General features: G+C 58.1%; 1 protein-coding gene across 2 annotated transcripts in view; it reads left to right on the forward strand.

Moving 5' to 3' along the window:
* ZC3H3 (zinc finger CCCH-type containing 3) overlaps window positions 1-20,990 on the forward strand; it is a 67,148-nt gene extending 46,158 nt beyond the window's left edge. For both annotated transcript variants that reach the window (XM_019712293.2, XM_074316298.1), the window contains exons 5-12: window positions 1,879-2,063; window positions 6,882-6,924; window positions 7,001-7,162; window positions 7,261-7,330; window positions 9,293-9,424; window positions 17,900-18,054; window positions 18,619-18,962; window positions 20,581-20,990. In XM_019712293.2, the coding sequence (XP_019567852.2) occupies window positions 1,879-2,063; window positions 6,882-6,924; window positions 7,001-7,162; window positions 7,261-7,330; window positions 9,293-9,424; window positions 17,900-18,054; window positions 18,619-18,962; window positions 20,581-20,612 (1,123 nt within the window). In that variant the 3' untranslated portion in view covers window positions 20,613-20,990. The remainder of the gene's footprint in view (window positions 1-1,878; window positions 2,064-6,881; window positions 6,925-7,000; window positions 7,163-7,260; window positions 7,331-9,292; window positions 9,425-17,899; window positions 18,055-18,618; window positions 18,963-20,580) is intronic.
* The last annotated feature ends 3,571 nt before the right edge of the window (window positions 20,991-24,561 follow it).

Raw genomic sequence — 24,561 nt, forward strand, 5'->3', positions numbered from 1 at the left:
CCATAACTATAACCGTGGGAGTAATCAACAACGTCCTGGAAAAGAAGTGTCACCTGAGATGGGCTTTTAGCTGTAAACACAGATTGTGAAAGGCAGTAGGTTGTGAGCCAGTGCTTCTGCTTGAGGGGCTGGTGTGGCCTGCCCCAGCAGGGGGGTTGGGCCCAGGCTGAGGCTCCTGGCAGGCTGGGGCCCGACTCGCTGCCCTGAAGCCCAGTGACTTCTGAGGAGGCCACCTGTGTGTGGCTGCCCCTAGGGGTGGTCTGTCCCTGTCTGGACTCAGCCAGGAGCGCATGCGCACACGTCCTGAAGGCTGGGCTCCTGGGGTAGCTGCTTCCTCCTTCCCACCTTCTCGGGGCATCTAGACGCTGGGCCTGGGGTCTAGTTCTCCCCTGTCCCTCATGCTTGTGGTATAGACAGAAGGCAGGGGATGGTTGGGGCGGTAGGAGTGGTGGTCCTGGAGGCCAGGTGCTCCCACAGGAAGAGGCAGCTAGAGCAGTGTTCTTGCTCCTGGCAGGTGGCAGCCCGTTGTCAGCAACGGAAGCCTGGCAGGAGGCCTGGGGGTCTCGGCCGCTCCATGATGAGGGGCGGGTGGGGGTCATACCATTGAGGGCTCTGGGCTGAGCCAGCTGCTGTGGCCTCAGCCCCCAGGGCTGACGGGGTCCCGCAGCTGCTCCCTCCTCACACCTTAGCCTGGCCTCAGATGCCCCCAGGTCTGAGGAGAGTCTGGTGGTCTTGCTGTGTCCCCCAGAGGGTGCCCACCCACCCCGTCCTCCTGCCCAGACATGCCCTGTGTGGGGTGGCTGGAGCCTGTGGGGCACGGACAGCCTGGGCCGGGTGGCTGGGCCCCAGGGTGCGACTTGTTCCCTCCAAGATTGGTGTTTGTGAACTTGAATTTTAATTAAGGGAAACTGGGTTAAGTGCTTTCAGGGCGGGCAGCCCCCTGGGCACTTCCTGCCCGCGTTTGTACTTACACGCAGCTTTGGGTCCCCCAGCGAGCGCAGCTCGCTTGCGCACGGTCTTTCTCTAACGGGCCCTCAGAGGCTGCAGGCTGGTGAGAAGCACGGAGACACTGAGGCCTAGAGGGGCAGCAGCCAGCACTGACTGGTGGGGTGGCAGCTGAGCCTGAAGCGGGGCTGCCCGACCTGGCACTTCAGTGCCTGTGAGCCCACCGTGGGCGCCTGTGCCCTTAGCACTCATCAGACCCAACCCTGGGCGCCCCTCCCTGGCCCTGGGCAGCTGCCCAAGGGGGAGTTGGGGGGTCCATGTGCTTCCCAGGGGAGGGCCCGCAGAGCCGCCCCTCCCCCACCCCCAGGACAGGCCCAGCAGGAGCATGCCCTGCCACTTCAGGTGCTCTGCTGGGCCAAGCGGGCGCCCTCCTTTTTGCCTGCCGCTCCTGCTGGGGACATCCTTGGGTAGAGGCAGTGTGCACAGGGGACAACTGGCAGGCCTGTGCCAGGGGGTACAAGGGGGCTCAGGGGCAAGAGCGCTCTGAGCAGAGTCTGAGCTAATCCAGAGTTAAGCTCCATTTGCATAAATAAATCGATGCTGAAATGTGTTCTGAGGGGGAAGCCCCACGCCCTTCTGGCTGGCTGGTCCCTTGGTCTCGGTGGCTGCCTGCCCACATGCTATCTGGGGGAGTGGGTTGGCTAGGACACTACAGGGCCCTGGTTGGTGCCACCCAGGCAGCCCTGAGTGTGGGGGCGTCAGGGGTCATGTCCCAGTCGTGTGCCTGTTGGAGGGGGCAGCTTGTCCCTTCAGAGGCTCACGAGGTCTCAGCCTGGTTGGCAGGGTTGGGGGCACCACCTGCTATGCCTGGGGGTGGGGGTCTCCTGATTGTGGACCCCAGGGCTAGGCTCACTGTCATTTTCCTTTCTGCAGGTCCTCGGGGCTGAACCGCCTGCGCCCTGCCAGCGGGGGTGGGAGAGCCCAGGCCGGCTCCCCCCGGTGGCGGAACAAAGGCTACCGCTGCATCGGAGGGGTCCTCTACAGGGTGTCGGCCAATAAGCTCTCCAAGACCTGTGGCCGGCCGGGCGATGGGGGCAGCAGGCCCGTCCTACGCACAGGTGAGGCTCCCCGTCACTGCAGTGCTGACACAGCGGCCGGGGTACCTCTGTGTTCCCGGAGAAGGCTCCTGCAGGCGAGTCTCTCGCTTGGCTGAGCGGCCCCTGATTTTCCGTGTTTGCTCCTGGACAAAGGAGATGAGCCAGGTATGGTAAACACGGCTGGCCGGGCGAGCGAGTGAACACCTGGGGCTGCGATGCTGGAATCGCATTGGCAACGCCTCCTGACTGTGTCTGGAGGTGGCGGCTGCCGCCCTGTGTGCCCCCTCGGTCTGGGGAAACAGGCCGAGAAGGAGGAAATGCTTTGGACTCGCTTATTGTACAAATTAACTAGAAAAATATTTGGTCTCAGTCCGATTCCACCCCTTCCTTTACTGTCAAATAAAAAAGGGCCAGGTTGCGGGCACTGTGGGATTGCAGAGGCCTGGCCGTCCCCAGCCCCACGCCCCACGCCCCACACCCAGAGGGGCGGGAAGGAGATGCCCAAGCGGCCTGCAAAGTCCCTGCCTGGCTGGGCTCCCAGGGCCTCTGTCTGTGGGACTCGGGGCACTCAGCTGCCCACTCCAGGCAGGGAGCATTAGGCTCCCCCGGAGAGGCACTAGGGGCTTGGGGCCAAGGCTCCTCTCTGCCCATGTGCCTCAGTTACCCCATTCCTTCCTCAGGAGTTGGGCAATAGGACCTCCCAGAACCTTCCTGCCTTAGCCTCCACGCTCACCTGCAGGGGGTGGTGTGGGGGAGCAGGTGCAGAGCGCTGGCCAGGCCTCCTCACTGGCCCTCTCAAGGGTCAGCCCCTTGGACAGGCCACTGTGGGCCAGGACGTACCCCCTTCGCTCCCTGCAGTCCCGACTCTGACCCCCAGAGCTTGAAGGCCCATGGCATCGGCACTTGTGGTCTGTGGGGCCCCACACAGGTGTTGACACAGTGGCGGGCAGGGTTCCAGACCCTTCTTCCACCCACTGCGTCCTGGGTAAAGCAGAGCCCCTCCCCGCCTGCCGCTCTCACTGAGCAGGCTCTTTACAGGGCTGGACCCAGCCAAGCTGGTGTGCCAGGTGGGTTTGTGGGAGGCACCCTGCAGGGTCCAGTCGGCCTCGTGTGGGGGGACCCTGGCACCAGTCTTTCCTGGGTCCTCCTTGGCGAAGGGCACACCGGTTGCCCTCCCCTGACCCCCATAGCTGACCTGGCGGGATTCAGGCTCTGCTCTCCGTTGTCCTCGCACGGGGCTGGACGGAGCTCACTGGCCAGCACACGGGATGCCCTGTTTGCTGGTGTTTCCTCCACCAGGCATGCCAAGGGCCACCACCTCCACCCACATCAGCCCCATGGTCTGGGTCCTAGGGACTCCCCCCTGGCCAGACATGACACTGACCATTCTGGCACTCGTGCCATCCACGTGCAAGGGCCCAGGTTCAGGTGTGGTTTTGGGCCATCACAGTGCTGGCTGGGGACGTGCTGCCCAAGTGGACTGTGTGGACCGTGGGCAAGGGCTGTACCCACCCTCTTCACACTTCTCTGTCCCCTCTTGTGCCCTGGCGTCCATGGTGGGAAGAGAGGTGCCTGGAGGCTGAGAAGAAGAGGCAGGTTTGCACTCATACCTCCTCACAAACATCAGCCTGGGGGCCGTGTTAGAGCTGCCCCCTCCCCTGGCACTGGGCCCTGAGTCCAGCCCTGGGGAGAGCCAGGCTGCTGCCTGTTGGGGGGGGGGGGCAGTCAGCAGGAGAGGCAGTGGCAGGGGCCAGCTGTGGGGAGTTCTGCCTTCCTCCCCAGCGCAGGCCCTGCTGCTCAACCTGCCACCTGCCTCTCACTGGGGCAATGCCACCTGAGCCTGCTTCCCTCCACCCCTGTTCCCCTCCACGTGCTGGGCTCTGCAGAATCCGCCTTTCCACTTCCTGGGCACAGGCCCTCCTGGCCTTCGCGGCCCTCCTCCTCTGGCTCCAGCCTTCAGGAAAGAAGTGAGAGGGATGGGCCTGGGGGGCGGGGTCCCAGGACAACCTGCAGGCTACAGCTGCCACCCTGGTGACCAGCCTTGGTGACCACTGAGGGGCAGTCCTGGGACTAGCCTTCCCCGTCTCAGGGCTGGCCAGCTAGGGCAGCGGGGTGGGACTTGGCACACAGACCACAGGGAGGACAGGGCAGAATCAGAGCCCCTGAGGCCCCGCCCACACAGCAGCCTGGACCCCCTGGGTGTGGCCAGGTCCTGACTGAGGAGGATGGGCTGCCCCCACCCCCACCCCCACCCCGCCCCGCTGTGGCAGTGCCTGCTGACCTGCAGCCCACTGAATGAAGGGATTAAAGAAGGAGATTTTCTCCTCTGGTGTCAGCGCAACTCTGACTGCAGCAGAGTGCAGCCCTCCTTGGACCTGTCCTCTCCTCCTCACCCCTTCTGGTTGCCCAGGCTTCTCAGGACACGTCCGCCCCTGGTTGGGCCCGTGCCTTCTTGTGGGCAGACCTCAGCCCCCTCTGTCCCAACAGCCTGCTATCCCTGTGGTGGGCAGAAGCCCCTGTGCATCTGCCAGAGCCACCTCGCTGGGCTGGCCCCAGGCCCCAGAGCAAGGCCGACCTCCCTGCTGCTAATGGCCGCCACGTGGCAGGTTATGGGTCTGTGTGCTGCATGGCCTCATCTGTGACCTGTGGTGTGCCAACCCCACACTCAGAGGGCCCTGTCAGCTGTCTGCAGCCAGCACCAAGGCCCCACCCACTGCCTTCCCCCCTCCCACATGCCCCTTCCGGGGCTCCCCACCTCCAGAGCCCAGAGCCAGTGTCAGTCTTCTCCCCAAGGGTGGAGGGTGCCGGGCAGAGAAGAAGCTGACTTGGGGGTGGTGCTGCTGCGCTATTTTGGGAAGATCCTTGGGAAGTGCAAGTTCTCCGAAGACTCAGCGCCTCCCCTCCTGCCTCCCCTCCCAGGTTGCGAGTTTCAGCTGAACTTTTTAGCACCTCTCAGCCCTCCTTCTTCCTTTCAAGCCAGCTACTTGGCGTGCATTTTTTAACACTGCAAAGCATTTGAAAAGGTGCCTCAGACTCCCACCGTGAGCCTAAGAGTGAAAAGTGGAAAGGGGAGTCCACCTGCCCCTTCAGAGGCCAGGCCTGGGGGCCGTGTCTGACAGGCCAGCGTGATAACAGCAGGCCCTGGCAGGAGCAGATGGCGCCAGAGCGTCACCATCACCAGCAGCCTGGGTGACAGCCCGGGAACCGTGGTCACCACCAGCTATCATATTGCACTCTGTCACCCGCTGGCTGGCAGGTGTACGGTACCACGTGCCACCTGGACTGGCTCCCACTGCCCGCTCAGGACTGGTGTCCCCAGCCTGGGAACCAGGACTCCACTGTGGTCTGGGGCCCTAAGACCCTCTCCCCGCCAGCTGCTCACGCCCTGAGCCCCCTCACTCCATCCTTCAGCCCCCTGCACCATAACCAGCCTGGGCCCCCAGCCCGGCCCCCACGTAGGCACTCCCTCCCGTTGGGGGTCCCGCTGCTTAGCCCTGGAACCACCATTTTTAAACTTGAGACTGAAGCTCAGAGAGGGACAGACACTAGCAGTGGGTAGCTCCAGCGGCCAGTGAGGGCCCGGCCCAGAGGGGCAGTCAGGGCTCAGTAGCGGTCGGGTGTGGAAGAGGGGTGTCTGAGGCCCACCCTGTGGGGGCAAGGGAGTTTGGGTTTGGACAGGCCATGTTTGGGGCTCAGGAGATGGGATGGAGCTGAGGGCCCTGGGAAAGGTCTCCCTGGGGAGGGCCGGGCCGGGGACTGCAGGTGGCAGGAGGGCACCTGCCCAGGCTTCCCATGTGGCCCTGATGGGGCAGCTCAGGGCCAGCAGCTTGGGGATGTCCCTTTAAAGCCTGGGTGCTTTGTCATCGCCTCAGGTCCCTAGAATTTCTGAGTGATGTCACTTCTGCCTCCTACCACCAGATCCATTTCAGCAGTTGCCTGTGGGAAATTGGATCTGGTGTGGGGGGTGACATGGGCGTGTGATGAGCTGGGGAGCCTGGGTGGCTGTCCTGAGCAGGCGCTCGCTGTGTCTTGCCCTCCCGGGTCCTGGGGGATTGCAGGCATTGACAGCACCACCTGAGCATAGCTGCCCTGGCGGGGAGTGTCCCCTGCGCTCTTCCTGTCCCCACTGGCCACTTGGTGAACAGCTTCCCTCTGGCCACAGTTGGTGACCTCAGGGACGCCTTGCTTGGTCTCCGTGCTTGATTTTGAGGCGTGCCCTAAGGCACCTCCACAGTTACGAGGAGTGGGCGTTGTCGGGGCCCCCCGGGGAGCCAGATGTGCCTGGCAGGGCCTCCACGGGCCTCGGTGGGCACTGCTCCCTCCGAGCCTGGCGTGAGGAGGATGTCAGGCTTTGTGGCCACATGCTGCTTCTTTTTTTGTTTCCATTTTACAACCCTTTAAATACAGAAAAGCCTTTCTTGGATACTGCAAAGTCAGGGGGCATCCTCAGGACCCACTCAGGTCCCACATCCCTGGGCTGTGCTCCAGGCAGAGGGAAGTAGGAGGATGCCCCCCTTCCCACTGTTCCTGGGACCCCCTGCCTTGTGGTGAGCCCAGTGGCCAGCAACCTGTGTGGCCTTGGGGAACCGTGCGCTTGGACCTGGTCCCTCAGCCCTGGCCGTCCTCCCCACAGATGCTTCCTGCATGGAGGGTGGGGGGCTCCACTCTGTCTTCAGCACTATGTCTCCAAGGGGTCTGGCAGAGACCCAGTCCGAGCGGAGGGGCAGCAGTGCCTGAGCTGAGGATAGGGACTCTAGGGGGTCCTGCGCCAAGCAGGTGAGCCGGCAGAGCCCATGGGGGTGGCCTGGCTGACCTGGCCTGTGGTCTTTCTCCCCACAGGCCGACTGGACCCTGCTAGCAGCTGCAGCCGCTCCCTGGCCAGGTATGTCCCTGGGATTGTGCGGGTAGGGCCCTGTGTGCCCGGGCCTCGCGCCCCTCATGTGTCCGTGTGTCCACAGCCGGGCCCTGCAGCGCAGTCTGGCCATCGTCCGACAGGCCAGGCAGAAGCGGCGCAGGAAGGAGCCAGAATACTGCATGTACTACAACCGTTTCGGCAGGTGCAACCGCGGCGAGCAGTGCCCCTACATCCACGACCCCGAGAAGGTGGCCGTGTGCACCAGGTGACCGCCCGGCGGGGCCTCGGGGGCTGGTGGGGGTGCACAGAGCCCTCGCCCATTTCGGCAGCCCTCCCCTCAAACCCTCTCCTCCGCGTACACAGGTTTGTCCGGGGCACGTGCAAGAAGACAGACGGGACCTGCCCATTCTCCCACCAGGTCTCCAAGGAGAAGGTGAGTGCCAGCCTGGGGCTGCCTGGGCATGTTCCCCCGAGGTCCCTGCCAGGCACCTGTCCCCTCCAACTTCTCCCTGAGGAGCAGGGGTGTGGCCCAAAGGCTCTGCCCCTCTGTCCCCACATGGGGGCTGTTCCGCTCAGCTGCTTCTTACCCCAGCTGACCTGGAGGGTGTCCACATGGCACATGGAAGGCCTCCACCCCAGCCCCTGCCACGTGCCTTCCCGCTTACTGGTGAGGGGCAGCTGTGGGCTGGTGGGCTGGAAGGCCGCAGGCCCCCAGGCACAGAGGGACAGGGAGGCATCCAACTGTGTGGGCCAAGGGAAGTGAGCGGAGCCCATCACGCAGACCCCCACCGTGGGGGCAGCCAGGGCAGGGCCTGTGGTCCCAGCGCCTGCTGGGAGGGCAGGGCTGGGAACTGTGAAGTCGGGTCAGGACGGGCTGGTGCCCAGGAGCCGAGCACCCATCGCCTTCCCCGTCCCCACGGGCAGAGGCAGTGCTGCTGCAACAGCTTTCCCCTTGAGGGACTTGGGAAGAGTCAGCATTTCTCTCCCTCACAGAGCTCCAGACTCTGCTGTGAGCAATTTGGAAAGTCACGTCGAGTCTGTCTCGGGTTCATTAGCTCTGAGCTCCAAAGCCGCACGGCCGGCTGGGCTGTCTGACGAGAACGCCCCCCCAGCCCCTGAATTCACGTTATTGTTATTTGTGCGGACGTGGCGGGTGCAAACAAGGTTAATTGAAATGAGAATGCGGTTTTCTCTTGATAGTGGCCGTGCTGACAGGCGGAGGACTTCCGTTTGGCGTGCAGTTGGCTTTATTACCCTTTTTATTAGAGCTAATTTGGGCTCTAGATCAAAAGCGCATTAAAGGCGCTGTGTGCAGACGCCGGCCCCTCTCCCCTCCGTGCTGCAGTTAAAAGACAATTAAAGATAAACTCCAGCACAGAGATCGCCCTTTGTTTCTCTAGTTTCTCCCTCCTCCTCCTCAGCCTCCCCACACCCGCCCTCCGGAAAAGTGCAGTGAGGAGCCCAGGGCCAGCCAGTGGGGACCCACCACGGGGGGCTGCCCAACAGAGGAGGGAGGAGGAGGGCCAGCGGCCCCAGCCCCACCCTGAAGGCCCCAGGAGGGTGAGACCGCAGGGGTGACCCTTGTGGCAGGTACATTCCCTGTGGGAGGGGCAGGGTTCAGAGACCCTCCTGCTGGCCCGCAGGCCTCAGTTTCCCCCAATGGGGAGGAGATAGGCTACACATCTCCCTCTCCCAACTTGGGTGCCAGGGACTGCTGGGGCCACACAGCCCTGCCCAGGCTCCTGCTCCCTGTCCCCGATGAGGTCTCCCCTGAGCCCGCTGCCTCTTCTGGAGCCAGCCCCCGCCAGCCGGGCCTCCACAGTGCCAGCCTGAGGTCAGTGCCCAGGCTTGGGCTCCTCCCAGGCGGCTCCCTGCCCACCGAGCCCACAACCCATGCTTCACTCACCAGCCGGGTCAGGTCTCCAGCCCACAGACCCTGCTAGCTGCCCTCCCATCAGGCAGCTAGAAGATTGGTGGGATTTTGCAGGCCCACCTGGCCCATCCTACGTGGCCCTGCAGCCTGGAAGCTGGGCGGGCTCAGAGCAGGGTCAGACTGGTGGCAGCACGTGTGGGCTGGAGCCAGCCGTGCCTCCGTGTCCTCGTCCTGTCTGTGCACGGGCAGCTGTGCCCTGCCTGGTGACCTCGCCGTCTGCGGAAACCAGGGTCTGATTCTGCAGTGGGCAGCCCTCACCTGGCCTGGTCGCAGGTGCACTTGGCTCCTGCTGCCAAGTCCCTTTCTTCCTTGGGGCAGCACCCTGGTGAGGGTCTTCCGCCATGATCTGTGTTGCTCTTACCTGGCCTTGGAGTCCTGGTGTCTCCACTATAAAGTGGGGGGTGCCTGACGGGAGGGGGAGCTGCGGGGGGTCTGCCAGCCCTCACCGCTCCTTCCCCACAGATGCCCGTGTGCTCCTACTTCCTGAAGGGCGTTTGCAGCAACAGCAACTGTCCCTACAGCCACGTCTACGTGTCCCGGAAGGCCGAGGTCTGCACTGACTTCCTCAAAGGCTACTGTCCGCTGGGCGCGAAGGTGAGGGGTGCGGCGGGCTAGCCTCCTCAGTGCCTGCCCTGGCACCTGCAGCCCCCAGGTGGCGCCGGCAACTGGGGAACTGGGTGGTGCGGGGCCCTAAGCCGCCTGTTGCCTCACCTGTCAGCTGTGGGAGTTCCTGACAGCTGAGCCAGCTGGCCCCTTCCTCCTTAATGATGTCCTGTCACCCCTCCCTGTCCCCATGGAGGCCTGCGGGGAATGGGGGCTGCATGGACAAAGGTGGTCCCGGGTTGGGACCCATGGACAGGCCTCGTTAGTCCCTGTCACCCCAAGAAGGAGCCTACTCACCACCCAGGTTGGCCCGCTGGCACCCTGTCCCTAACACTTGTGAATGACCGCCTTGCCTCAGGGGCCTGCAGTCTGGATTGGGGACCCCAGTGGATTTGAGGACATGGGCCTTCCACTGCAGGTGCCCAGGGCGGCAGAGCTGGGCCTTGGGCAAGGGGAGCAAATGTCAGTGCAGGGCCAGCCCCCCAGGCCCTCCAGGGATCACAATTCAGGGATCCCAGGGGAAGCATGACCGCGTCACAACCCTCTGCAGTTGGTAAAGCCCCTCCGGCTGCCAGGCTGAGACCTGGGGACCTGACCGAAGCTGGCGTGTCACCTTGAAGGACACCTGGGCCCTTGTGGGGGGGCGGGACCCCCACAGAGGCCATGGGCGATGATTGTAAAATATTCCAATTTCAGGGAAATACCAGAGCGATATTTAAGTTCTCTTCTCTTAAAGGAAGTGCTTACTGCGCCCCTCTCTCGGTGTGGCTGTCACATGATGGATAGCGGCTGGTGATTATGGATGGGAAAGCGCTGAGCAGGCCAGACCATCGGGTGGGCGGGCGGGCGCAGCAGCAGCTGCCGGGCTGCCGAGGGTTAACTGTGTTCTCTAAATAACGGGGAAGTGCTGAGTCGGCACCTGGCGCCTGGAGCACGAGTCCTCCAATGGGCCCCAGAGAGTCCACGATATTCCACGAACCAAGCGGAATTGTTAACCTTGCTAAAGAGGCACGTCCCTCTTCTTGGGAGCAGTATAGGCTGGGGCTAAATCTCCTCCGGAAAGGCCTGCAGGCTGCGCTCTCAGACTCCAGGGACTCGCGACACACGGCCTGGTGTGCGATGCCACAGCCAGCTAGTGGTGGGCTCCCCTTGGTCATTTGACATGATGCCCGCCAAGCTGCCCCATGGGTGTCCTTTCTGCTCAGTGCATGTGTGAGAGAGTAGCCACTGTGCCCGTCGTCTGCACACACTGATGCCATCGTCCCTTCTGGGTTTCCAAGTGGCACGCTAACGAAGCGCTTTCTCTTCCCTGTCTCCCTGTGTGCGCGGAGGATGTCCCTGCTCCAGCCCCTCCCAGTTACCCATGTGTCACGTGCTCCACAGCCACCAGGGGTCCACACAGCAGCCCCTCTGCAGCCCATCCCCTCACTCCTTTGTCCCCCAGGACTTCCTTATTTCTCTGTCCCCTGCCTGTCCTGCCTTGCAAAAGCTCTTGTGTCCTCTGGATGTCTTTCTTGGGTCTCAGAATCACAGACAGCATGTCCCTGTCTGTCACCACCTGTTAACTTTGCCCATGCTGTCTGTCCTTCCTCGAGCTGAAGGCCTTCAGTTTTTCACCCCGTAGGTGTTGGCCAGGACCTGCCCCCACCCAGCCAGGCCACAGGCGCCCCCCTTCTCTCCCCCAGCGAGGCTTTCTGGGCTGCATGGAAGTGGGCTTGAGAGGGGGCCCTGGGGTGGGGGCTCAGACCCCAGTCCAACTCCAGCCCTGCCACTCGAGCTGTGATCCCACACCAGTGCCCCACCCCTCTGGGCCTCGGTTTCCTTTTATGTAAAAGTCCCTGCTGCTGTGGGTGGCAGCCTTTTGACAGGCTTTGCATGTGGATACCCGGTTTCCCCAGCACCACTGATTGGCTTGGCACTTTTGTCAAGAATCTGTTGGTTTATTTCTGGGTTCTCTGTTCTAGTCGTTGGTCTATGTGTCTTTCCTTATACCAGTGTTTACTATCATAGCTTTATAATCAGTTTAGAAATCAGGAAATGTGACTCCTTCAAACTTTGTTCTTCTTTTCCAAGATGGTTTTGCCTGTTTGGGGTTCCTTGCAAGTCCCTATGAATTTTTTGGATGGGTTTTTCTATTTCTATTTGGGGGTGCTTTGCGATTCTGGTAGGGGTTGCGTGGAGTCTGTAGATCACTTTGGGGAGAACTGCCATCTTAACAACATTGAGTGTTCCGATCCCTGAACATGGGATGTGTTTCTGTTAGACCTTCTTTAACCCCTCTGAGCAATGTTAAGTAGTTTCCAGTGTCTACACACGTCGTTTGCCTCCTTGGTTAAGTTTATTCCTATTAAAAATGAAATTGTTTTTTAATTTCCTTTTTAGGTTGTTCATTGCAAGTGTACAGTCACAGAATTGTTTTTATGTGTTGCTTTTATATCCTGAAATGTTGCTGAATTCATTTCTTAGCTCTGAAAAATATTTTTGTGGATTCTTCATCTGCTAACAGAGATAATTTTCTTCCTTTTTATTTGGAGGCCTTTTATTTTGTTTTAATTTCTTTACTTTTGCCTAATTGCTCTGGTCAGAACTTCCAGTACTGTGTTGAATGAAAGCGGCCAAAAGGGACACCCTTGTCTTGTTCTTCATCTCAGAGGAAGGCTCTCGCCGTTCATCTGGGCTACGGACTTTTCCTACACGGTTTGTATCATGTTCAGGTTCCCTTTCTACGCCTAGTTGATTCGGTGTTTTTATCATAAAAAGGGGTTGAATCGTGTCAGCTCAGTTTTGCCTCATTTGAGATGACCATGTATTTTTCTTCGTTCTGTGAAAGTGGTCAGTCAGTCTTAGTGATCACGCTGAACCACAATTGCATTGATTGATTTTTGGATGTTGAACCATCATTGCATTCGGAGAATAACTCCAACTTGGTCATGATGTCTGATCCTTTTAGTATGCTGCTGAATTCAGTTTTCTAGTATTTTCTTCATGATTTTTACGTCTGTGTTCACAAGGAATATTGATCTGTAGTTTCCTTTTCTGGTAGTATCTTTGTCTGGTTTTGGTATCAGGGTACATCTAGCCTTATATTATTTTGGCTCTTCAGTTCTTTGGAAGAATTTGAGAACAGTAGGTGTTTGTTCTTTATGTGTTTACTAGAATTCACTAGTGAAGCCATCTGGTCCTGGGTTTTCTTTGTTGGGAGGTTTTGTTTTGTTTTTAAATTTATTTTAAGTGTGTTTTTCCAGGACCCATCAGCTCCAAGTCAAGTAGTTGTTTCAATTTAGTTGTGGAGGGCGAAGCTCACACTGGCCCATGTGGGGATCAAACTGCCAACCCTGGTGCTATGAGCATCGTGCTCCAACCAACTGAGCTAACCAGCCACCCTGTTGGGAGGTTTTTGATAGCTGATTCAATCTCATAGATTTTCTATTTCTTCTTGAGTCAGTTTTGGTACATTGTGTGTTTCTAGGAATTGGTCTAATTTATCCAAGGTGTTAAATGTATGAATGTAGAATTGTTTGAAGTATTCCCTAATTATCCTTCTGATGTCTGCAGGGTCTGTAGTGACACTTGTTTCATTTCTGTATTGGAAATTTATGACTTTTCTCTTTTTTCTTCATCTGTTTTGCTAGAGGTTTGTCAATATTATTAACCTTTTCAAAGAGCCAACTTTTTGTTTCATTGGTTTTTCTCTTTTCAATTTTATTGACTTTTGCTCTTAATATTATTGTTTCTTTCTGTTGCTCTGGGTTTATTTTGCCCTTTTTCCCCCTAGGTTCTTAAAGTGGGAGCTTAGATTATTGATTTGAAATTTTTCTTTTTATGTATGAATTTAGTGTCCTACAGATTTTGAGATGCTGTATTTTCATTCAGTTCTGTCTTTTTAATTTCCCTTGAGATTCGCTCTTTGACCCACAGATTATTTGGAAGTCTTTTATTTGGTTTCCAAGTGTTTGGATATTTAGCTGCTATCTTTATATCATTGATTTCTAATTTGAGTTCATCATGGTAAAGAATACACTCTTTATGATTTTAATTCTTCCAAATTTTTTGAGGTTTGTTTTATGGCCAAGATATGGTCTATCTTGGAATATGTTCCATGGGCACTTGACAAGAATGTGTGTTCCACTGTTGTTGGGTGCAGTGTCTTACAAATGTGCATTAGATTTTGCTGGCTAAAGGCATTTTTGAGTTCTATATCCTTGCTGATTTTCTGTCTAGTTGTTCACTCAATTGTTGAGAGAGGGGTGTTGAAGTCTCCAACTATAATTGTGTGTTTGTTTCTCCTTTCATACCTATCAGTTTTTACTTCACATATTTAATAGCTCTTATTTGATGCATATAAATTTAGTATTTCTATGTCTTCCTGATGGATTGACTCTACTCTTTTGTCAATATAAAATGTCCCTCTTTGTCTCTGTTAATTCTTTTTAATTCTTTTTTATCTGGTATTAATATATTCTTATTAATTCTTTTTTATCTGGTATTAATATAGCCACTTTCCTTTGTTGGTATTAATATAGCCACTTTCCTGCTTTCCTTTGTTCAATGTTTTCAAGATGTATCTCTTTCCATCCTTTTACTTTCAACTTATTTGTAGCATTATATTTGAAGTGACTTTCTTATAGACAACAGATAGTTGGGTCATGTTTTGATATTTAATCTGCCAATCTCTGTCTTTTAATTGGTGTATTTAGGCCATTTACCTTTAGTGTAATTGGTGCTATATTGGGGTTTAATTCTGCAATTTGATTTTTGTTTTCTGTTCTTTCTGTTTTTTATTTCCATTTTATTTTTTCTGCCTTCCTATGGGTTACTTGAACACTTTTTAGAATTTTCTTTTTATTTATCTATAGTGGTTTTGAGTGTATATCTTTATATGGCTTTTATAGTGGTGGCACTAGGTATTACATGGTATATTCACAACATATCACAGTCTACTGTTGTTGTTACTTTTCCAGTTCAAGGGAAACGTAGAAACCTCACCTTCCTTTATGTCCCTATTCTATCCCCCATTTATAATTGCCCTAAATGTTCCCTCTGCAGACATTTAGAACCACAATAGACATGGTGATAATTTTTGTTTCAGTCATCAAGACTTAATTAGGAAACTCAAAAGAAGGAAAGATATCTAGTTGACCCATGTTTTGGTTAGCCTGGTCTTTCTTCCTGTTATTCCAAAGTTTTATCTTTTATCATTACCTTTCTGTTTAGAGAACTGCCTCTAGCCACTATTAGAGCACGTCTGCTGGTGACAAATTCTCTTCGTTTTCCTTCCTCTAGAATGTCTTGACTTCCCTGCATTCCTGCAGGGTATTTTTGCTGAATATACTATGTTTCCCGCAAAATAAGACCTAGCCCGACAATCAGCTCTAATGCATCTTTTGGAGCAAAAATTAATATAAGACCGGTCTTATTTTACTATAATATAAGACCAGATCATAATATGATATGATATGATATATGATATGATGTACCGGGTCTTATATTAATTTTTGCTCCAAAAGATGCATTAGAGCTGATTGTCCGGCTAGGTGTTCTTTTTTGGGAAACACAGTAGAAGTCTGGGTTGACAGTGCTTTCAGCCCTTGAAAGTGTTCCACCATTTCCTTCGACCTCCATGGTGTCAAATGAGAAACCCATTGGCATTTTGACTTTGTCTCCCACTGGTAAAGTGTCATTTCACTCTGGCTGCTTTGAGGCTTATTTCTTTGTCTTTAGCTTTGATTATGGTGTAATTTTTGGTGTATTTCTTTGGTTTTTCTTATTTGGGGTTCACTCAACTTCTTGAATCTGTAGGCTTGTGGGATTTTTATGCAAATTTGGGATGTTTTCAGCCCTAATTTCTTTTCATTCTTTCCCCTCTCCTTCTACAGATCTCAGTCCATGAATGTTTGGTCATGTGTTGTATTCTCACAGGTCCTGGGGGTGCCCGTCATTTTTTGAAGTCTGTTTTCTCTCTGTTGCTCAGATTGGTTAATTTCTGTTCTGTCTTCAGTTCACCGAGTCTTTCCTCTGTACCCTCCATTCTGTTGTGCCCATATGCTGAGTTTTTTATTTCAGTTATTGTATCTTTCAGTTCAGAAATTTCCATTATATCCTCTTTTTCTTTGATGAGCCTTGCTATGTTTTCATTGTGTCAAGGCTATTTGTAGTTGCGTGTTGAATCAGTTATAATGCTACTTTAAAATCTTTCTCAGGCAACTCCGACATCGTGTGTTTCACATTGACATTGGTTGTCTTTTTTCTATTTAGTTTGAGTTCTTTGTCGCTCTTGGTATGATGAGTCACTTTCTATTGACACTTGGACATTTTGGCTGTTCGGAGAGTCTGGATCTTAAACCTGTTTCAGCTGGTTCCTTTGACACCACTCCCATAGGGGGGCAGGGGGAGGAGGCACCAAGGGGGGTGAAGTCCACGTTCCCCACTCGGACCCCCACTGACACCTGACGAGGGGTGTCCCTGCTACTCCTGGATAGAGCTGGTTCCTTGCAAAGATCAATAACCTTGACAAACCCTTGTGTAGACTCACTAAGACAAAAAGAGAAAAAGCACACACACACACAAAAGAGGGTGCCAGATGGGGTGCCGTACTTACTCCCCACCAAGCCTCTCCTGTAGCCTCCCTGGCCTAGGGGGTGGCGAGTAGGGGGACACCAGAGGCCACGGCTCCCCACTTGTCTTTGCTGGCCTGAGTGGCAGGGGCACTGCCCAGTAGGTAGGTCAGCTAGATGTGAACCCCATGTGGGATTTTAAGTTTTCTAGTAGCTGCCTTAAAAAGTAAAAACAAACAAAAACTGGTGATAACGAATTTTATTTAACCCAGTGTATCACAAATTCCAACATGTAATCAAGGAGGAAGCACAAATGCCCTGTTACGTTCTTCCTTTCCTGCCCATTGCGCCTACACTGCCATTTTGGCTCAGAGCAGCCGTGGCGTTCAGCCCCCGCATGGAACAGCGCAGGCCCAGGCGCCCCGGCCATCTCTGCGTGCAGCCAGCGCCCAGGGGCTGGCTGCTGGAGGGTCTGCTGGCAGTGGGTCTGCTCTTGGCCAGTGCTGGACCCTCGCCACCCAGGGGTCCTTCCTGTCCCCTCTGCCCACCCAAACCAGCCTCTTTCCCAGAAGACCCCACTGGTACCTCAGCGTTTCTTCAGGTCTGTGTTCTCAGCGTGGGCCCCACAAGGACGGGGCTGCTGCGTGTCAGGACACTGTCACCGGCCAGGCCCAGTGCAGAGGGGCTTCGGCTCTGGTGGGAGGAATGAATGAGTGAATGGTTGAGTGAGCAAGCCTGAGCCTGCCTTCTGCTTGGGGCAGAAGGGGTGCAGCACCCCCACAGGGATGAGCTGGCATGGGGTGCAGTGGTGTTCAGGGGCCCTGCAACTCCAGCCTGCTCCCACGCACCAGTGTGAGGGACTTCTCGCCCCTCGGTGGCAGCGGGGGTCCAGGTATGGGGACAAGAATGGCGGGTGGGGGGTGGGAGATGAGGGTAGGGGGGATCAAATATATGGTGATGGAAGGAGAACTGACTCTGGGTGGTGAACACACAGTGGGATTTATAGAAGATGTAATACAGAATTGTACACCTGAAATCTATGTAATTTTACTAACAATTGTCACCCCAATAAATTCAAAACAAAACAAACAAACAAACAAAGAATGGGGCCAGAGCCCAGATCCTGCTCAGAGGGTGCGTGCACGCTCCATGAGGTCCTCGGCCGGGCTCTGGGTCCCAGTGCTGGGAGCTCTGAGGACCGAGCCCAGGAGGGAGATTCTGGGCGGGGAGGAGGTATGTCCCAGTCCGCTGGTCATCCCCAAGCTGGGCGAGCACTGTGGCCAGTTTTCAACTTAACTGCGGTGGTTCTCGTCCAGGTCTGTGTCTCTTGCCACCTGTCACCTGGTCCAACATGAGAGGGCTCGCAACATGCCGGCCCTCTCCTCCCTGGTCCTACCCACTAAGCCAGCTGCCGGGGGTGGAGGAGAATAGGACTCCCTTCTCTGGAAGGAGGTGCACAACAAGGCCTGCAGCCCCCACCCAGGGGCAGGCGGGCCGAGGGGAGGTGGGAGCTGAGGCCTCTGGTCCGAGCACCTGCTGGATGGCACGCCCCCCGTGGGTATAATTAGCCACCGTGACAGGTGTGGTGGATGAGGCCTGCAGTGGCCTCAGCTGACCTGCCACACCCCCGGGCTTGAAGCCTGAACCCCTCCCAGTGAGGTTCCCCAAGGCCTCGAGCCCCCCAGTCCACCCATCCCCTCCACCACCCCACCCCATCTTCTGCTGGAATGGGTGAGCTGTGTTCAGGAGGAGGGGTTAGCACCCCAGGAACCCCCACCCAGCCTGGCACAGCCTCGCCCTAGGCTTGCTCAGGGTGCACCTTATGGACTGTGGGGCAGGCCAGGTGGGGCTGCTTGGCGCGGCTGCTGCACAGCAGTGCAGGGCCGTGCCCAGCTGCACCTTCCCTCTGCAGTGCAAGAAGAAGCACACACTGCTGTGTCCTGACTTCTCCCGCAGGGGCATCTGCCCCCGGGCCGCCCAGTGCCAGCTGCTCCACCGCACCCGGAAGTGCCTCAGCCGGCGGGCAGCCCCAGCCCCAGAGCCCAGCGACATACCCTCCAGGAGCAGGTGACGGGGATGTGGGTGCTGTGGGTGTCAACTCAGAGGTGCTCAGGAAGCAGTCCTCCCGCTCTGGGGGAGCCCCTACCCCCCTCCAGTTCTTTGGGCTTCAGACCCAAAAAGGAACCTCAGTCCAAAGTTGAGGATCACATGGTCCCCAGAGGTGCCGCACCCCAGATCTCAGGCTGGACAGAGCCAAGAGCACCTCATGGAGGACAGCGGGGGGCTTCGCTCCTACTCCCCAGAGGAGAGCAGGATCTGATGCTGGGTGCCCACAGCATTGGGGGCCACGTCGTGCTCACCTGCCCCGTGAGTGTGGGAGCCTGTGTGGACCAAGAGGGCAGGCTGGGAAGGTGAGGACAGGCTCGGAGTGGTGCCAGGGCTCACCGGCCCCTTGATGGCACCAGCGGTCCTTGGGCCCAGAGCCAGCCTTGCACCTGATGCTGATGGCTGCTGAGGCAGGAAGGGGTGGGGACGGGCCCAGAGCCTTGCCACGGGGACAGGCACCTCCAGACGCCCCCCCGCCCATCCGCCGCCCACCCTCACTGTTCTGCTCCCCTCCCTTTCCTACAGGAAGTCTTCGGCTACCCAGCGCCCCACCGGACAGACGCCCAGCTCCCCCACCTCTGTGGCTGCTGGCCCGGCCTCCCGTCCCTGCTCCCCACGGGCATTAGCTGCAGCTTCAGCCTGTCCCTTGTCATCGAAGGCCTCCACCCCCTCCGCCCCCTCTTCTCCCTCTCCCCCCTCCCTGTCTTTGGACCGGGAGGAACTGTCTCTCCAGGAGGAGGCCACCTCGGTGCTGACGGGCTCTGGCAGCCTCTCCAAGCTGCCTGCCTTCATCTCCCTGCACTCCTCACCGAGCCCAGGAGGCCAGCCCAGGGCCCGGACCCCCAGGAGCATCCCCACCAAGGACGCAGGTAGGCAGGTGCCCCAGAGCCCAGCTCAGCACAGCCAGGGGTTCTTTTTCAATGCCCACCTCAGACCCACCGAGTTAGAATCTCCAGTTGTGGCCTGGATGGTTCTGGAGAGCCCAGCGTGGGCTGGGCACTGCTGTGCCCTGTCCCGGCTGGCAGGTGTGCACCTGCCACCCGCAGGGGCAGGGCCGCCCTCATGGACCACCCCAGCTGAGGGCTGATTTAATTAGAAAGCACCCATTTCTGTTAATTTGTTCTGGAAGATCAGCGCACACTCCTGGAGAGAACAGATGCGCCCTCTCCCCGATGAACATTTGGGGCTTGGTAAATGGTTCCACTCAGCCTTGTTTAGGAGAGAAAAGAGGATTTTATGGCTGCAAACGACCCTTTCTGTAAACATTTTACAGCTCTCCGCGCGTTTGAGTGACGATAAACCCCACGCAGCTCGGCGGGCTGCAAATTTGCCACCATACGGCTATCATTTTATTGTCATATTTCACGGTCGTAACGTTAATGGAAGATGCTTGCTGCAGCCTTCTCTAACAGCTCCGCTGAGCACGCTCGAACGCGGCCACAGAGGGGCCGGGCCCACACCACCTGTTTACGGCCCCCTTCGGGGGCGCAAGGCTGTGGCCAGGCCCTCCACCTGCCCACCAGGACCAGGGCCACAGCTTGCCACCTGGGTGCGGCTCACTAGGGTGGGGGCCCTGAGGCAGCCACCTCTTTTTTAAATATTTTTTTGTAAGGTCAGGAACATGGCTGGCAACCCCAGAGTCAGAGGAGGCAAGCAGGGTGGGCGAGGCCCAGGGAGGCTGCAGAGACCTCCCCTGGCTGGGAGCCCCCAGCAGGCAGCCTTCTTTCCCAGCTCAGGCCAGGGCTGGGAGCGGGAGGGGTAGGCGGAGGTGGGCTTGGGAGGGCCCCAGAGCAGGAGGGGTGGGCGCCGGGGCCTGTCAAGACTGCAGGCCTGAGCCCTGGCTGGCTAGGCCTGACTCTGGGCTCTGGTTCGGCTGAGCCCTTCACAGGGTCCCCAGGAAGAGAGGTGGGCTGGTGGGGCACGCGGACAGCAGCCTCACAGACACATCTGTGGTTAGCGGGAACAACGGCCTGTGAGGTGGCTACCTACGAAGGGAGAGGCATTGGCACTCACCGAGTGTGGGGCACATAGGGCAGGAGCCGTCCTCTAGCCCCTTCCTGACCTCTGGCTGTAGCCCTGGCACCTTGCACAGGACCGCGGTATCTCCCATCCCCACCCAGCCAATTGTTCACACGTGCCCCAGCTTTTCCCTCTAAGGCATGGCCTGGCCACCACATGTGCTCCAGTGTGAGCGGTGTGAGCAGTGTGAGCGTGTGCGTCTGTGCCTGCTGTTTGCAGCTCCGCCCACAGACTGGCTCCCCCCACTGCCCAGGGGCCCCCAGCCTGCGGGCCACTGCTCCCCCACCCATCTTTTCGGCACCCAGGCCAGGCCTGCATCCCACTCAATGGCTGGACCCCAGGGTGGCCTGTCCAAAGCTGCTCCCCGCCATTGCCAGCAGCCACCTTCCTGCCTGGGAAGCTTTCGGTGGGGAGGGGTGTTCCTGGCTGGGGGCTCCTGGCGCCTGACCTCTGCCCTTCTCGGAACAGGGAGACCTCTGCACATCAAGCCCCGTCTGTGAGGGCCCAGGGTGCCAGCCCGTGCCTACCTCAGCCCCTCGTCCCTGGAGAGGAAGGAGGCTCCACCTGCCACCGCCCCAGAGGAGGGGCCGCAGGGCCGTCACTGCCCATGTGGCTCTCAGCGTTCCCTGACCAGTGTGTGCCCAGGGCCTCACCCTTTCCCTCAGGCTGGGCCCAGCCCTCAGGCCCCTCTGCGTCTCAATACCTCCCCACCTGGCTCCCCAGCCTCCCACCCAGGACATGCTCCCACCTTCCTGCCTGAGAGGTGCAGGCCTGTGCCCACTATGGGTGTGGCAGTGGCCGACTCCTGCCTGAGGGAGAGGCTGCTGGCCTGGCCTCCCTGGCGAGCACGTGTTCAGCAATAAAGGTTCTGTCCTGTGTCTGCTTGGCTTTCCTGACCCCTGCCACGCCACCACCCAGCCTACTGCGCACCAACTTAGACGGAAGCACGTTGTCCAAAGGCTGCCCACAGGTCCTGTGGGTGCCCCCGGGGGCGCCGGGAGGCCAGAGATTGAGAGGCGTCCTGGAGAGAGTCACCACTGGCCACAGAACCTGGGGGCTCTAGAGCCTCCCGCCCGGTGGCCCCCATTTTGCCCTCCCACCCACCCACCTGGCTCTGGACCTAAACAAGAACGGCAGGGCAAAGGCACAGCCCCGCACCACCTCTGGGCTCACTTCCCGCCTCCCTGAGATGGCTCAGAGAGGCGGGGGCTGCCTGGCCCCCATGGCCAAGCCAGTGTGATTTGTGGTGTGGAGAGGACCAGAGGAGGCCCTGGGGACACGGACACAGCAGGCTGGGGCCAGAGTACCCCAAGCTGAGGTTCCCTCCAGAGCTCCCTGGGCATCTCAAGAGAGTGGCTGGGCCACAGCAGGGGACAACGGGTGTGGGGAGGCAGCTCATCCAGGCTCATGCTTACCATGCTGGAGGTGTGTTTCCAGAGGGCCCCAGGGAGGCCTGGGAGAGGGTCTGGTCTGACAGGGGCCCTGGAGGCTCGGGCCAAGGTCTGGAGGGGCGCAGGCCCATTCAGAGGATTGCCCTCCAGGGGTGGCCATCCTGCACCGCCACCTCTCCGTCAGCAACTGCCTGACCACCCACCCCGTGTGCTGTGGGCTCTCTTGCTCCCGGCCTGGCCTGCTGCATGGCCGCTTGTCCTCTGCCAGCCCCTCTGGGCCTGGGTCGAAGGGGCAGCACTGGCCGAAGCAATAGGACTCAGGTGCCTCAGCCCAGCCTGCGTTCAGGTGGGGTGGACACTGCACCCCCACGAAGCCACACGAGGGTCTGGGGGTCCTGCGTCCACCAAGCCCTGTCTGTGGGATGGGGCATCTCCATACCAGCCCCAAAGGTGACAAGAGCCAAGGCGGATACACGCGTCTGTGACAGCTCACGCTCCATCAAGCAGAGCACGAGTTTCTGGTCATTTGGTGATTGTCGCTGGGGCCGGCCACTGCCCAGGACCCCACACTGGGCCGCCTGCAGCCAGTGCAGTAGGAGTGGGTTCTGGAGTTAGACGGGCAGAAGAAGGGGCCCTCCCCACCAGTCAGTAAACTGAGGAGCCCCTGTGGGCGGCTCTCTTCCCCTGCCTGGCCCCGGGGCTGCTCTGGCCCAACACATCCAGGCCACGTGTCCTTGGCTGGCTACCCCTTGGGTCCCTCTGTGCCAGCCTCGGCCCAGGCCCTTGGAGGTGGGGCAAGTGGGCACTGTGAGTCACAGACCCCAGGCCAAGCGCTGACAAGGGAAGGCCGCAGGGCCACCCCAGCCTCTTTCCTCCTCCCCTAGGGGCCCCTCGACACCCTCTGTGAGCTCTCCACAAAGAGCGAAGCTTGGCGATGGAAGGGCTGAGTATAAATTCTCTCTCCTGTGCCGGGATGGACAGACAGACACGGTTGTTGGTTAGGCCTGATCTGAACTGTGGCGTCTCGGCTTCCAGGGTGCAGACGGAGGCCCCCACATCACCTAGTGGCAGAGAGAGTGCGACCTATACCCCAGTGCCCCACGCTGTAGCCCATCGCCTGGAAGGAGCCAGTCTGACAGCCAGAGACCAGCATGGAAGGCTCCAGAAAGGCTGGGTGCTCTGGAAGCCAGAGATGCTGGGCTGATGGCTGCCCTGTGCTTCTGGGCCCAGTTTTGCCCCACCCCATTCCCTGTTACCCATTTGGGGACCGGCTCAGCCTTATCCCTGTTCCAGGTGGGAGGAGGGAGCCATTCCTCTAAGCTAAGGGTGCCCATTGGTCACGGGGTTCTCGTGCCAAGGGACAGGCCAACAGATCCTCAAGGATGAAGGTCCAGGTCACCCCCAATCCAGACAAAGTGGGGTGCCTCAGGCCTTTGCCAGAACCACACTTCCTGCCCAGGAAGGGTCGCCTCCCCTCCTCTGGATCCTACCACCCTGGCTGGGCTCGTGCCCTCCCATGATCTGCCCTTGCGGCAGGGGACACCGCTTCTCAAGGACAGCAAGCCTCACGTGAGGGCAGCAGCCAGGTGCAGTGAGGTGTCCTCACTCTGGCTCTCCTGCCACTGCAGGTGGCCTGGGCAGGGAAGGCCAGCTGGCTAGATGAGACCTGAAGTCATGTGACCAGCAGAGTGGACCATGTGGGCTAAGAGCCTGTAGCGGGGAGGAGGGGCCCTTACAGACCCTCAAGCTTGGAGGGGAGGGATGAGCTTCATTTGAGGGAGACCCGGAGCATGGTCCACTATCCGAGCTCCAAGCTGGCAGGTCTTGGGGCATGTTTGGGGCCTTTGGTGTCAGATGTGAGGAGCAACGGGCAAGGGTGCAGAAAGAACTTCCCGGCATGGCTATGCAGGAAGCATGGGCTGGGGGGTGCCAGTGGCCATGCAGCCCTTCCCCAAGGAAGCAGCTGCTGAGTGTGCGTCCCCAGAATGACGCTGGCATTACAGTGGACTCCTCATTTTGAGGGCAATGGAGCCTCCCAAGTGGGGCGAGCGCCAGGCCTGTGGCCACTGAGCCCAGGAGGAAATGCCAGCCTCAGAGAGGCCTTGAGCACGGCCCTACTGCAGCTTCACCTCCTAACTTCCATGCGGGGAGCCGGCAGGTGGCCACTCGCCCAGCTCAGGAGCTGCCTCCGAGGGACAAACATGACTTGTCCAGACCGCCTACACTGGTTCTTGGGCACAAGTACTTTCTGATGGAGCGTGGACAGTGGGGATCTGAAAACCTGTGTGCCCTGCAACAGGACAGATGCACAACTGCAGAGAGCCACGTGCACTAAGGCTCCCGGCAGAGGTGGCTGTCGGGCCCGCACAGTGGGCCCCACCTCAGCAGGGCCATGCGAGCTCCTGATCCCTCCCCACATCAGGCCAGGCCTCCTCAGCGTGTCCTTCTAATCCTCCCAGCTGTCGGGGTCAGAGACCAGTCATTCTGCACACCCAGGACGAACCCTCTGCCACAAAGCCCGACTGTCCTGAAATGCTGCATTACACCATCAGGCATCCCTGGAAAACCTTACTGGTGGAAGGTGCCCCTGGGGCAGGCAGCCTGCCGCATAGTAGATGCTCAATCAAGATTTGTAGGGTAGGTTTAATGATGAGCCACATGAGCAGTCCCTGTGGAATTCTGTGGGTCCCAGGGCTGATTGGTGGGTGTGAGAGGCCCTAGGAGTGCGGCAGTGCTGTATCGGAAGGAAGAGCCCTTTCTGGGAGCTGGTGCGTTCCTCTCCCGGCCACAAAACCGACTACTGAGGGAGGGACAGGACAGCCTTGCCCCGCGGGCCACTGTGACACCTGTTTGCTTTTGTTGTGGCACTTCTACCAGACACTCCTGGCAGACAGGAGGGGGACCTGGGCCCTCCCAGCCTCTGTTCCCCACACTCAGCTAGGCGCCTCCTAATAGCCCCATCCCCACCACCAAGGCCAGCATCTTCCCAGGGCTGGGCCAGTCTGTCACACCCACCCGCAGGAGCCCACTGGGCAGCTGGATGGGCACGCCCTCAGGA

This window comes from Rhinolophus sinicus, linkage group LG12 (assembly GCF_036562045.2).
Source record: "Rhinolophus sinicus isolate RSC01 linkage group LG12, ASM3656204v1, whole genome shotgun sequence".
NCBI lineage: Eukaryota > Metazoa > Chordata > Mammalia > Chiroptera > Rhinolophidae > Rhinolophus > Rhinolophus sinicus.